The sequence below is a fragment of the Diadema antillarum genome, unplaced genomic scaffold (genome assembly GCF_040938485.1).
Source record: "Diadema antillarum isolate AM-2024a unplaced genomic scaffold, OU_Dant_1.0 scf00000071, whole genome shotgun sequence".
In the NCBI taxonomy this organism is placed as follows: Eukaryota; Metazoa; Echinodermata; class Echinoidea; order Diadematoida; family Diadematidae; genus Diadema; species Diadema antillarum.
The window spans coordinates 10215687-10230168 of record NW_027270960.1 but is presented as its reverse complement, the minus strand read 5'-3'; the positions used below and the strand labels follow the sequence as shown (position 1 = coordinate 10230168).

Sequence of the window (14482 nt, the reverse complement as noted above, 5' to 3'; positions counted from 1 at the left end):
AGTAGACATGCCTGTTTATTCCTGAAGTAGGTTCCAATCCACTGCCGTCCTGTGGAAAAGAATGCGTACTTGTGTACATCTTTCTTCGTCAGAACTATTTGATTGTTTGGATTCTGATGAAAACGAGTACAGTCTATCATGTAATAAAAGAAGCCAAAAAAAGGAAAAAAGAAAGAATTCCGCCTACCGGTGCTTTTAAGACTGATGTCCTCGTTCTTACCTGTCGTAGCTGATGAGAGCGAGGGTTGAGACGGAGACTGATGTGAAGAGTACCTCGAGGAACCCGCATGCCTGACACCACGCCTCACCGAAGCGCCACCATCCTGTAACAGCGGTGTCTACGATGAAAGGAAGAGTCCACAGCGCCACCGACAGGTCAGCTACGGCAAGGTTTACCAGGAACACGCCTTTCAAAAAACAAACAAACAAACATCAAAAATCGAAATCATTATTCGTATTCCCCCAAAATATGACTGTGCGTTTGTGTCTGAAACTTAATGATCACATTATATGCACAAACACTTTGACATGATGATCTCTATCTATCTATCTATCTATCTATGTATCTATCTATCTATCTACCTATCTATCTATCTATCTACCTATCTATCTATCTATCTATCCATCTACCTATTATGTCGATATTGTTACATGCATTATTCGTATATCGAAGCTCTTTCATGAGGCTGTTTGAGATTTGAGAGAGAAAATTGGTAAGAGGAGGATTTGCAGACATGACTTTTGACATGGGAGAAAGACCTCGGTGTCCACATCATGAGACCAATTTTGAGAAACTTTCTCCTGTGATATCAGTAAATCACTATTGTAGTTTGGGAAACAAAATCTGCAGGGTTCATTTCAGTTGGGTGGTATGCGTAAGCTTACTGTACGAAAGAATATCCAGGCAACGGTTAAACAGGCGATGGTTAAGTGGTTTGATGGTTTTGGGGGGAATGCATATTACAAGTTTTGCTTTTTATCTTTCCGTCTATTACCAACATTATTTGTTGAATATCATGCATTTCAACTTTATAATTCCTGTGTTCATTGTGTGTTTACATAATATTTCGACATAAAATATGAACGATATGTTTACTGCATCTTTGCATGATATGTTTTGTACATTTATATTATTCTATAAATGAAATATGTCGTGATACGTATGCTTTCACACACCACCCCGCCCCCCCCCCCCCCAAAAAAAAAGAAAAAGAAAAGAAAAAGAGGAAACTAAGAATATTCCTTTTGAAAAAGAATATCCACATGAGAGGTGTTATATATATATATATAGGGGATAGCGTGCGAAGGTAATTAGAAGGTAAAACCTCGTCTCATACTGAGTCAGAGCGTTGAATCCATATACATCATTATTCCTGTCCTTCTCTCTGTGGGTGTATTCATAGCCATTATGCATGTCGTGTCCAGCTCATTACCATTTATCTTACATATCATGATCATTATGCTGATCCACGGCTGTTAATGCCACATATAGAGACTGCGTGAGTGAAAATACGGAGTCTCGAAGTCAGATGACGGGTATGGACAAGAGTCACTGTGGCTATTATTAGGGACAATGTCTTGAGCTCGTCATTTTTTTTTTATCCAGGATATATGAGGATAAAACAATAGCATGATGCCTAGATGGACTTAGCCAGCGGGCTTTGAGAACTATCTAAAGATTGCAGCTGCATATCAATCTGAAGTACCTCCTCAGAATGTCTTTCTTGTATAAATTACAACAAGACTTTGGAAAAGATCGGCGTGTGTTACGGAAGCTCATTAGAGACAAGATAAAATCCGCTGACTTGCTATCTACTTTAGATCCCACCTTGTATCCTGCCTGTTGTCGCGGTATCCCAGGCATGGGCAGTAAGTTGATAGCCTGTTGCATTTATTCCACGCAAGATGGTTTATGTATGACATATTTTGCATTTGGCATTTTTCCGGAATCGAGAATGAACAATGAGTAATTTTCAAACACTCTATCTGTTCTCCTGTTTGCCCCCGGAAGGAATACAATTGATTTCCCAAGCAAGATTTTCGTAACGAAAATCGAGTGAGATGCTGCGCATACTTGTGTACTCTTGTCTAAAGCGCAATGTACTCATCTCTAATCGAAGCGTTTACCCTCACCAAGACGCAAGATGCTCCAAATTCATATCTTTTTTTTTTTGGGGGGGGGGGGGGTGGAGCAATAACCTCGAGCAAAGCGACCTCCTTTTCTGGTCAAGTTCACTTTTCACAAAATTTCTTCTTCTGATTTCAAATCTTATTTCAAGTGCCATGTTGCAACGTCGAGATAAGGGATGCTTCTTTCTTGCCTGTGATAACGAGCAATGACAGTATTCATCAAATTTCATCACTTTTAATTTAGATGCGCATGGCGTCTGACAAAACAGATTAGTACAGGTTCTGACAGCGCATAGCCATGAATAAAATATTATCAGATACGATGTCACTTATATTAGCTGTCATGTCTTCACTCTAGATTATGTTTGAAGATTTAATGCTAACTTTTCTTGGAAATTTAGTTCTTTTCTCTTCTCGCCTTTTCCTCTACGTGTATTTTTCAGAGTTAGGGAATGTTTGAAGTTTGGGTTTTTTGCGGCTTACAGATGACAACTTAATTTTCAAGTCATATTCCTCACTTGTAGGGTGTAGCAGTGTATTTACATGTACAGTATATACAAGGATGAATTTATATCAAAATGTGTGTGTGTGCGTGTGTGTGAGCTAATATGTGTGTTTATATGTATGTGTGGGTGTATGTGTTCGTGATCGTGTGTTTGTGTGTGTGATCGTGTGTTTGTGTGTGTGTTGTGTGTGTGTTTGTGTTGTGTGTGTGTTTGTTTGTTGTATCTTGTACCGCAGCGAGCATATTTCGGCTCGAATCTTTTCACAAATCTCCACAAGTCGGGAGTAATATGACAAACTGTAAGTATTCGAAACGGCAATCCCGCGCTGTTATTGTCAACGGAGGTTTGATTTCGCGCTACAGAGGTTCAACGTATGAGCTGAAAACGTAAACACATCCCAGTTTCGAGAAAGGTGCAAGAAACGCTTGTAGGAATATTGAAGCTGCTACGAAGATTATCTCATGCAGTTATCTTATTGCTTCTTGCATTTTTTTTTTCTGGAACAGCAAATCCCCTTGGGGAATTCTCAACCGCAAACAACATAAATCTTTACTATTCCTATCATGGAAATGTCGCTTATTCGCTTCGGGCATTTATATGAAAATGCCTTCAAATGAAAAAGAATATCGTATTCTCAAATGAAAGTGAAATGTACTTATTAAAGACGGTACATTTTTTCATAAGGCGAAACCAAAGTGACAAAATCCTGCAATATGAATTTGATTTTCTATAAAATCATTTGCTTCATTGCTGATCAAATCTTGTGATAACTCTAGAGTCTTTGGCATTTTACTTTCATTTTGCAGAAAATCTCAATCATATTACCTTGATTTAATCCATGAATTCCGTCTTTTTATTCAATTTCAAGGCTGACGTTAAAAGTCAGCCGTAAAAAAAAACAACCACCCAGAATACAGGTGAGAAATACAGATTGAAATTGCAAAATTATCTACAATTCTACTTCTAGTCAAAGGATACGTTATGTCAAAAAAAAAAACACGCAAACAAACTAACAAAAAAAAAGAAGTTAGCCCATTACAGAAAAAAAAATCGATCTTTATAATTATGTTAGACGAAGATGTAATCATGCAAAGTCTTGGTCTAATTCATCTTCTACTACGAGAAACGTAAGAACAGACATTCCCAGCATACAATAATGCCTATATACTGGAGGTAGATTACTCTTTCGTCAGCCCGCCTAAAATCAGTTAGAAATCACTGGCAACTGTCTTCTGATTTTATGGGTGAATAAAAAAAAAAACAACCCCAAACAAACCACCAACTAATATGTATATATACATATATATATATAAGTAACAAAGCTGCAACAAAGTTCATGCTGTATTCACCAACGGTTTATTTCTTCACACAAATTTTCGCCCTTTCTCAAGTGTTGATACTGAGAGAACAATAACAAAATTAAGCCATAACAATATATTGCAACCGTGTTACCAAGGATGCGCGCTTTAACGCATCAATGCTAGGCATCCTAACACCCAGCACGTGTATATATATATATATATATATATATACACGTGTGTGAGTCCATGCATATAAATATTTATTTGAAAATTTTATACGCAAATACGCGTGTTTATACCGGCACGATGCAAACAAGCACAGAACAAGTGTGTATGGGCGCGTGAGTATTAAAACGCCCACCTCCGCCTGTGCAGTATATGCCATCCTCACAACTATTGTCATTAAAAATCTCAAACTATTCCGATAAATCATTCTCTCTCTTTCGATTTCGTCAATAGATCATTCTAAATACTAAAGGTAACACAGGAAAAAGGAGAGAAACAGTTCAGGGGGCATTAAATAAAGCGTTTTGTCAGATATCGGGGTTTTTTTTCTGACAAACTGCTATAAGCTTCTGAAATCCTTGCATTTGATTGGCTGAGAGCAAATTTGTCCGACAAATTTGTAGGACAAATTCTTCATGAAATGCCCCCAGAATAAAACAAAATTACTGTAAGTCCGACTAAACGCAATTATCCCGAAAGTTGCAAATGCTGTAAACAAAAAAAGGCATAAAACATCTCAAAAGAAAAAAAAAAGAAAACAGTCAGGAGTACGTCTGCGGGCGTTTCCAAATCTTAATAATGTCTTAGCTCGTCTGTAACACTCTACTTTCATCTACGATTTGTACCCTCACTCTCACCTTTTGTTATATAGATGATATCTGAGAAAAAGTGACAGTGAGGGTACAAGTTACATATTATGTGGTTTGGAGAGCTGAGACTGCTCAATTGAGTCAAATGCAAATGCACGAAAAAAAAAAAGAAAGAAAGGGGAAAAAGACACAGTTTGTACTTAATCTGTTTCTAGGGAGCCATTCGGCAGTTCTCGCTCACCTGTGATGTTGCGCAGTGACCGTGTGCGCACAATGACAGCAATAATGGTGCCATTTCCCAAGACGCCGGTGAGCATGATGAAAATGGCCCCGACTGCTTGAATTACGGCCACCCCGGACGGGCCGGGGGAAGCTGTTGACGTAAGGTTGGAGAGTGCGATCCCTCCGCCTGAGGAGGACATTACCGTTTAGCTCCGAATCAGCGCTCTGCCGGCAGAAATAGTGAACCACTTGTCAACATTTTTTTTCCTCTCTTTCTCTTTCGTTATGTCGTGGTCATGGGGACGAGGGGAAGACTGAGGTAAGGTAGGTCATTCGCTTCGCTGAGAATCGGAATTCGTAAGTTTACTCCTTCTGCATCCATGCGAAGACGGCATGATAGCTACAGAGTAAGTAGCGTGTTGCTGACATAATGGCGTAGAATTCACGGCGCCCAGTCATAGCGTGGCGTTTCAGGAGGTTCTCAAGGCGGCATCGTTCTTTCTCCATAAGGGAGATGAGGTCATTGTGTTTCTCGCATAGGTCGTCGATGTGCTATTGAAAGTGAAAATGATTCCCTTGTCGATTATAACTCCATCTTCTTGATTAACTTTGGGAATTAAAACTGCGTTCAGCTACATCCCTTCGAACAGTAGATCACCAGTAAATGTCAGAAGAAAACGTGTCACTTTCTCACGTAGTGTTTCTGGTGTATATCTCCTCTTGCAAAAATATGGACTTCAAGTGTACCTGCAAAAGAAAGTATTACGAAAAAGAGAAAGAAGCGTGACTTACAAACAGTGTCAGAGATAAACAAAACAACCGGATAAACAGATACATCAATATATTGATACTAGAATAAAGGCAAAACAACAGGATTAACTATAGATAACCATTTCAACGTATATTGATGACGATTACTCCCAAAAAAGGAGATACGCAATTCATCATGCATACGTGCGTCACAAACTGTTGTCTATTTGTGACGACAGATGTGGTAGGGCATCGAATCACATACACAGATACAGGCTTCATCAAGCTGTGTGTGTGAATGTGTATGTGTGCAAATGAAAATAATTAAATTACAATCTACATTAGTGATCAGACAGAATGCCTCCCAATATGGCTCAGTAATACAAAGAAACTATGATAAGAGAATGAGCCCCGGCGCATTCATTTTATTGGATATAAAAAGGTTAACAAAGAAATCAAATAAGCCGGTGACGACGTCAAGGTCATGGCCAAAGATCTGGCTGATAACTTTTTTACCCATGCATCTCAAAGCAGCAGAACGGCATCTTAGGTATACTCAAGGAGAAGAAGAAGAAAACACACACACACTAACACACACACACACACACACACACACACACTGATTTTACCGTTAATCAAATTTTACTTACCGGTACTGATTACCCAACCCCCCCCCCCCCCCCAAAAAAAAAAAAAAAATCTGATTTTTCATTTTGAATTCGACATAATGGAATTTTGATGCGAAGAAGCATTGTTATGGATGATTCTTAAACATGTTGGAAGTTTAAAAAAAAGCTGGAATCAGTCGCTAACAATTCTCTGGACTCTTGTACCCGCGTTTATCACTTATTTTTTATTTATTTATTTATTCATTTTTTCATTTTTGCTTGTAGGCCGGTTAACACCGGAAGTGGCACTAAAAATGTTAGGCTCCCCCCCTTTTTTTTTTTTTTTTAACTTTTCAGCCGTTTTTTTGAATACAATTAATTGTCATCCAAAATGTCTCCCCCTCCGTCCTCAAAATGAGTCGACGTCTCTGTTCCCATAAATTGGGTCCCCTCACTCTTTAAAAAGTAGCACCGGTCTTGTAGAGAAATACAGTCAATTGTTGTCATCGCATATTTTCCCCTTTCCCTTGTCGATAAACACTACGGTTCAAACTAATAGGTACCTTCTATTATGAATACGAAATGCACATCGACACACGCATTCTGAAATCTGCTGATCTGCTGGGGCTTAACCAATACATATTACGTGTGTCGATGCACGCCCAGCATGGAAAACCACAATAAATCCGGATTTGCATTTAGCTCTTTCGAAACGAAATTGCTGATACTTTACAGGAAAAACCACATGTTGCTTAGTCTCACTGTGGTTTGTAAAAAAAAATAAATTAGTTATGAAACTTCAATCCATGATGTTATATTGTCCTTACGATCGGTATAAGCATTCTCCAGCACGCCTTTCTCTCCACATTGTATGGCTTCCCTGTCTTGAAATATCTTATTTTTGGATTTCGAAAGAAAACGAATCTTTTCAAAGCTCTGTGATGTGAAGTCGTGTAATTGGCCAGAAAAATCTCTTAAATAGCCATTTACTTAATTAAGTATGATAAAAACTTCCATTATTTCATCATCATTGTTGATGTGTACAAAAGGAAACGTCATTACCATTTATATGGAAATTGTGACTTCTGTGCAGTTTAGATAATCCGTATATCTTAGGACTGTGTGCAAAGTCCACGGAATATCTGATATCTCGTCATCGAATGGATTAACGAAAACTTTTGTCAATTTTCACTGACAAGTTGGAAGACTCATTCAGATACCACTTATAAAGGATTTTTTTTTTTTTAAATTCAGTCCACTGTAATTTTAGGCCCTCCTCTATACACTGAGTAACGGATTTCCGTTCTCGCGTTTTTTCACATATTCCCGGATCTACACTTGAAATACTTTATTTGCTGTCGTGTAATAAGAAAAATCAGAGCCACCTAGAAAAAAACATAAAACTTGTAAATTGTCGTGCACTTTGTATGAACTATCTTATTGCTTTCTTATTGCTTATTTCCTACATCAAGTTTATGTCATTCACTTACTATGGCAAAGCGCGAGCGCGTGTGTGCACTTGTGTGTTTGTGCGTGTTTGTGTGTGTGTGTGTGTGTGTGTGTGTGTGTGTGTGTGTGTGTGTGTGTTTGTGGTGTGTGCGTGTGTGTGCACGCGTATTTGTGTATTGGAATTAGACATGTTAGAAACTTGGAGTGAATGTAGTGGCGCCTGTTTGAGTGAGTGCGCATTACATAGCAACCAATCACGAGACAAAAAAAAAACAAACAACTACCTTTCAAAGACGGTGTAGAATGGACCGGGACGGGAGTTTGGGATGGGAGGGGATTTAATTGCACACTTAATTGCAAGAACAGTTGACATGAGAAAAGCCAGGCACCGGCCGATCAACTGTTAACATTTAGGTCATTGATATTAAAGGTAACTAGGCCTGAAGTTAATGCAGTCTATGATTATTGCACACTTTTAAATTTTCGGAAAAGTTTGCAGATCTTTTCCTCTGGAAGTGCTATACAATACTATAATATAGACAATAGCAGTACACAGAGCCATGGCATGCAAGCAGATGATTCGAATATCGGCTCCATCGTAGTGGAAAAAACAACAACCCCAAAACAAACACTTCGGATGGTGGTGAGAATCCAGCAAAGTTTACCCAGATGTTGCCGATCGTTTGGCGAACCGTAATGGCTTTAATGTCAGTGCTTCTTTCCCCCCCAAAGCCCAACTATTTATGCAGGTCTATGTATTGATCTTACTCCTTCGCGGGAGAACACGCGTATGGTTCCCATTGGCAAACTCGACGTATCATTAAACATTCTGTCGATTCCTTCAATGCCGAACGGGGCATAATGTCCATTTCCTGCCGTCGATTTATTGATGGTATCTCCGTCTCAACTTTCAGTTTCCCAGTAGTTATGGAGATCGGCGCGGACGTCAACGGGTAACTCATGCCGTCCTTTATTTCCAACGTTCGAAGAAAGTCAATTTTCCGAAGCCGAGTGATGCGCAAGAAAGCGCCATTCTTCAGTTTCTGAAGATGATGTCCCGTACCTTCTAGGAATGGGGTCACTTATCGTTGATGTCATCATGATATTCCTAATTTTAAACTCCTAGTTCTGTATTTGTACGTCTTTATTATAAAACATAACCAGTCTGTGAAAGGACCATCGTTTTTTTGACATTGTTCATCCATGCATCTATCTATCTATCTATCTATCCGTCTGTCTATCTATCTATCTTATATATATATATACATATATATATATGATATATATATATATATATATATATATATATATATATATATATGCGTGTGTGTGTGTGTATGTGTGAGTATGTGCATGCTAATGTGTGTTAAATTCAAAGTTAGAGATTATCATGGTCGATCGAATAATTACACCAAAAGAAAACGACTTTGTGATTAGAGTGCTGGCTCAACATTTCTCCAAGGTCATTTCGTGTTACTTTTTTTTTGTCGCGTCCTTTATGTCTTACAAGGGTCTGTCATTACAGAATTATCTTTACGTGAATGCCAAAACATGTTAGCACTTAATTAGCAGGAAACTTGAAAGTTGTCCTACACGACATATACAGAGCCATGAAAAACTTTAATTGACAGAATACATTGGAGATTTTCGGCGTATCATTCTAACAATAAAAAAAAAACAACCAATCCTTTTGATACCAACATCAACACTTTAACCCACACTAATACTGACTCTAACACTTTCATAGGTCTGATTTTGATAATGTGGCGTTATTGATATGGACATTGTCAACGATGGTTGTACCAGGAAGCTATATTTAAAGCTGATATCCTTCACATATTTAGTTTAAAGTAAAACTGATAAAAGTCATTATGATTACTGCTGGTTTCATCGGCAAGTCATAGTCAGGTTCGCCGTGAAGTTTGGCATATAAGCAACCAATTTCAGTCGAATCAGAAACGCGTAAATATTCCATAGCAAAAAAAGAAAAAGAAAAAAGAGTTCAGTTCAAAAGTGACCTTGAAAATCTGCATAAGTCTTATCTCAAGTTAAAATTAGATTGACAATTGCTCATTACTTATCTAATGAAAATTGACCTACCGTGCTTTCCTCAATGGAAAAGACAATTTTAGTTTGCTCACTTTTCGCAGAAAATAAAGCTGGGGAAAAGGTACAATGAAAAGGAAAAGCAAGCTCTAAATAGACAACGCTGAAGATAATGTACTCACCACTACATTTGGAGCAGTTGAGCTCTACTCGAATGCCCGTTATATCCAATCGCAATCTAACAGGTGGCGGTTGTGCAGATCTTTAAGTCTTTACGTCCGTCTTCCATAAATTACTGGCCTTGTCAACACCATCCTCTCTCGATATCGCTTTCCTCATCTCAACATTTTGAAGAGTTATTTCTTCAGAACTCATCGACTGTTAAGACAAAGCTGAAGTGATCCTAAATCACAATGCTATCCGCATTCACACTCCCTGTCAGTGTACACGACGCACCAGCCGCGGAGCAGCACGGTCGAACTGATCACTGACTAAATGCTTTCTTGGCGGATAGAAGAGCGAGTGGCGCCGTACAAGATCACAATGCGCAGATAGAAAAGTGAAGTCGACGCACAGGCAGACGCGCGGATTAACTCAAGTCCATGCGTGAGTGTATTATCTTACGTTGATGTGTACGTATAGTTCTCTTGGGCAACTGACCTGCGAAGAAATCGTGCCTAGATGGGCGTACATCTTTTACATTCTGGAACGTAACCAAGAAGACTTTACTTTGTCAATTTCATTTTTGTGGTTGGTAACTAGGTCATAGTTTTCAGTCTCTCTTTTCTGAAAGAGCTGACAATTCAACCACTTTCCTGCTGATTGCTGAAAGTTCTGACGACGAGTTTTCTCGACTGTTTTAATCAAGAAAAGCTGTGTGATCATAAACTCCTCATAACAGTACGGAAATCTGAGTTCGGCAGATCATGTCTACCTTCTGTATGCTCAGTACCATCTAAGGATTGTTTAATTATCTTTAAGATGATATCCTGCTTGTTATAATTATGCTATGGGGGAAGGGGCAGTATTTTAAGATATGGGATAAGGCCAAATTGAAAATCAAAATGAACACCAGTGCTCACGAAGAGTCAATGAAAACCATGTCTTTTTTGTGTGAAGCTATGTCTTTTATGATCAACTGGTCTGCCATGAGTGCCAACTACAACTGAATTCTAAATTCAACATTCAAGCTCATAGTGGTGCCATGTCGGGCAAGGTTGATAGCTCATTTTGTATTTGGTTGTTCACTATGCCAGGTGTAAAGGAATGTTAAAAAGGTCCACGACATATGGGAAATCGAAGCTTAGGTGCTTCAAGAAGGTGTTCCTGAGATACTACGTGCAAGCCTTGGGACCATCGCCAAATGAAAACAAAAATTCCGAGCAATAGAAGATGTCAATGACCGACCCAGGAGCGGCGGTCCGAAGATCACAATAGAACAGCAAAAGCCGTTAAATCGGGTGCACGTCACGAGACCGACACCCACGAGTCATACAGCTCACAAGTCATACAGCCCATGAGTTATACAGCTCACGAGTCATGCAGCCCATTAGTTCGACACTAAGCTATCAAGGCCCACGAGACCGACACATTAAGCCCCGCGTTGTATCTGTCGAACTCGCGGGCTGTTTTCACCTAGTGTCGAACTCATGGGCTGTATGACTCGTGAGCTGTATGACTCATGGACCTGTTTTCAATGTCGAACTCGTGGGCTGTATGACTCCTGGGTGTCGGTCTTGTGGGATGAACCCGTTAAATCAGGGTGCTTCCTCCGGATCGCAGGCGAACGTCACAGAGCTGCAGAGTGTCCAACGAAGTGTTGTGAAAACGGTACAATAGAAGGGTATCTGATCAGACTGTGAGAAACCGCCTCCATGCTGTCCACCTCCGAGCAAGAAAGACTGTAATTAAGCCGGCAATCAGGGCCGGCGGAACCGGGGGAGGGGGGCTCGGGCCCCCATTTATTTGTTTGTTTTTGTTTTTTGCACAATACATAGGATGTAACCACTTTGGGCCTCACTTTTTTATCCCTGAAGTGGTACCATAAAAAGATTGAATGTGGTTAAGCTTTTGCCAATTGCAGGTTGAACCAGAGCGATTTTTTGGGATCAGCTGAAGAACCCCGGAAGTGGAATCAGGAAGTCCCGCTACCTTTTTTCTGTTCTCTTTTTTTGGCTTGTAGCTGATGAAACCCGGAAGTAGCACGAGAAACATAAACTGGGCTCCCTCTTTTAAAAACGTGGCACCGGCAATGTCTGCTCCGCAGAAGCAGCTTGTTTGCTTGTACACACTTTTACTTGAATCAATTTTAATGCAGATGTTATAGAGATATTGGGAAAATCACTAATGTTTTGAATATGTACCGTATGTCCCCCAAAAATTACAACGGGACCCTCCGCAATGATGACTTTAAAAATAGTGAATCAATCCAAATAAAATTTCAGGGTACGAAACTATCACTCATTGCCCACAACTTACAGAAAACCCCGTTAGATTTGCTGCAGTGGTCAAAGAGAAAAGAGGAATTTTGTAGAGCATGTCAGGAATCTCTCCCCTCCAAGTTCTGTCTATTGTATTCACACGCAAGAGCATCCAAGTGCTAAACTTGGAAGAATCAGACTCATGACATGCTTTACAACAATCCACATTTCTCTGTGACCGCTTAACCAAATTGAATAGGATTTTTTGAAAAATAGAGCTAAGATGTTATATTTCAAGATCCTGAAGTAGCATTTAGACAGTTTAATCATATCGGGTGTTGTCATTGCGAAAATTTGATTGTAATTTTTTTTTTTTTTTTTGGGGGGGGGAGAAATTTTATAATATATAATATTTGTGTGTGTGCGTGTGTGTGTGTTTAGATGTACATAATAATATCATGGATATAATTATAATACAATATTTGTCTTTGTGTGTGCTGTTGCATCTGGGCAATTGTAATGTATCTCTATACGCGACAGCTGGAAATTGATCAAAATTGCTTTAGCTATCGGGCTCCCATTGAACCCAGGCCTATAAACTTATACTCTTGCCCCGAAAAGTGTTGCTCTGCTGCACTGGCGCATTAACCCCTTATTGACCACCTTATGAAAAGCATTGCAATTGCACATGGTCTTCCTGCTTTTGGCTTCGATAAGGTAACTTTGGTATAGTCGGTAAAAGGTTAACTTAAAACTGTGTCTGAGTTCAAAGTATTACGCCCTAAATTGAAGAGATCTGGGCGTTTCGTTTACACACTGAGAATATATCCCCCATAACAACAATTCACTGTGACAGATCACGTTTTTGCATTCATGGTGAAAGCAAGCTCTCTACAAAGCGACAAACATTTAATATCGAAAAATCCTTGAGCACAAAGCAAATAATTCTTCACCGAGCTGAAGACTACTATTTTTTCCTCCTTGGATCCTAATGTAAGTGAATTGCTTCCTTATCGGTTAATTTTATTTAGCAAGTTGACGTCACGAGCATGTATCGAGCCTGCAAGCTGTCTTGAACGCTAAAAACAGGGAATCTTTGTGGTACCATGAACCAGCAAACTCTCAAGATATTGGGAAAGGGAAACTGGAGAAGAGACTCGTGGAGTCATTGATGATGGGGATAAAATAGAAAAATGGTTTCAATGATAACACTCTATCGTCTTCGATCCATTATCACTTCGATCTGCGTTGTGGAGAGAAGCGAGTCTACAAAGAGCCAAACGTTGACGTAAGACATAGGATGCACCCTATTCAACCACACGGGGTCTTTCTAAATACGTCACGAGATATGTATTCATTTTTCATATTTCGGAGTCTCAGTTTAGAGGGTAAGGCTTTTTTTCTTCGCCTCGTCCTCGAAGTAGCACACTCATAATCACTGGAGATATAAAACACGTTCCACCCGAGCTGCCTGCACGTGAGCGCTAAATTTCACGCCGTACAGACATTTTCCCTATGTTTTCTGCATCTTAATGTAACACTTGCGCTGAACAACATACACAGTTATGAGCCTTACCATTTATTGGTATTACTATCTGCACTTTACTCACAACAACATCACATGAATTTGTTCTCTTGTATGCAAAGGTTTCTGACAAATCTATTAATATATATAGCAATGAATGGTAAGGCACATACTGTTCAGCTAAGGTGTTTCAGGAGAAAAATCTTCTCGCGGGATTATGAATGAAGTTGTTCTAAAGGAGCATTTCTTCTTTTTTTTCAAGGTGGAGCTTAACAGGTTGCTGAAAGAAATTGAGAAACATGTTTAAGATATATGTTATGATGCATATTTTAATGAAGTATTTAGTGGTTTGGTTTTGTAAAGACCAAAAGGCATCAAGTCAACGTACATTTGGATAACAGGGACCTTTCAACTGGGAATGGGGGGGGGGGGGTCCTTATATCTAACCTCAAATCTAACAATAGTTGATTTATGTACAGACATAGCAATGCACCTGACTCATTGCGTAACCCGGTGAATTATCTTTTTATTTCATTTTGTTTCCCAAAAAAAAAATACAATTGCAGTAAAACGTTTGAATACCAATAATGACACAAAATCAGAACAACGATGGAATCAAGGAAAATGTCGGAGCTGAAATTCAATAGATATTGAGACTCTTATGAAAAACACAGAGTCACACTTGTTGGAAATAGAGGAAACAGGTAAAA

General features: G+C 39.2%; 1 protein-coding gene across 1 annotated transcript in view; it reads right to left on the bottom strand.

Moving 5' to 3' along the window:
- The window catches only part of LOC139717077 (uncharacterized), a 36451-nt gene extending 31277 nt beyond the window's left edge, over positions 1 to 5174 (bottom strand). Inside the window, exons 1-2 of the mRNA XM_071628584.1 lie at positions 4994 to 5174; positions 221 to 407 (exon numbers count right to left, since the gene is read on the bottom strand). Of these exons, the coding sequence (XP_071484685.1) occupies positions 221 to 407; positions 4994 to 5174 (368 nt within the window). The remainder of the gene's footprint in view (positions 1 to 220; positions 408 to 4993) is intronic.
- Positions 5175 to 14482: the final 9308 nt, after the last annotated feature.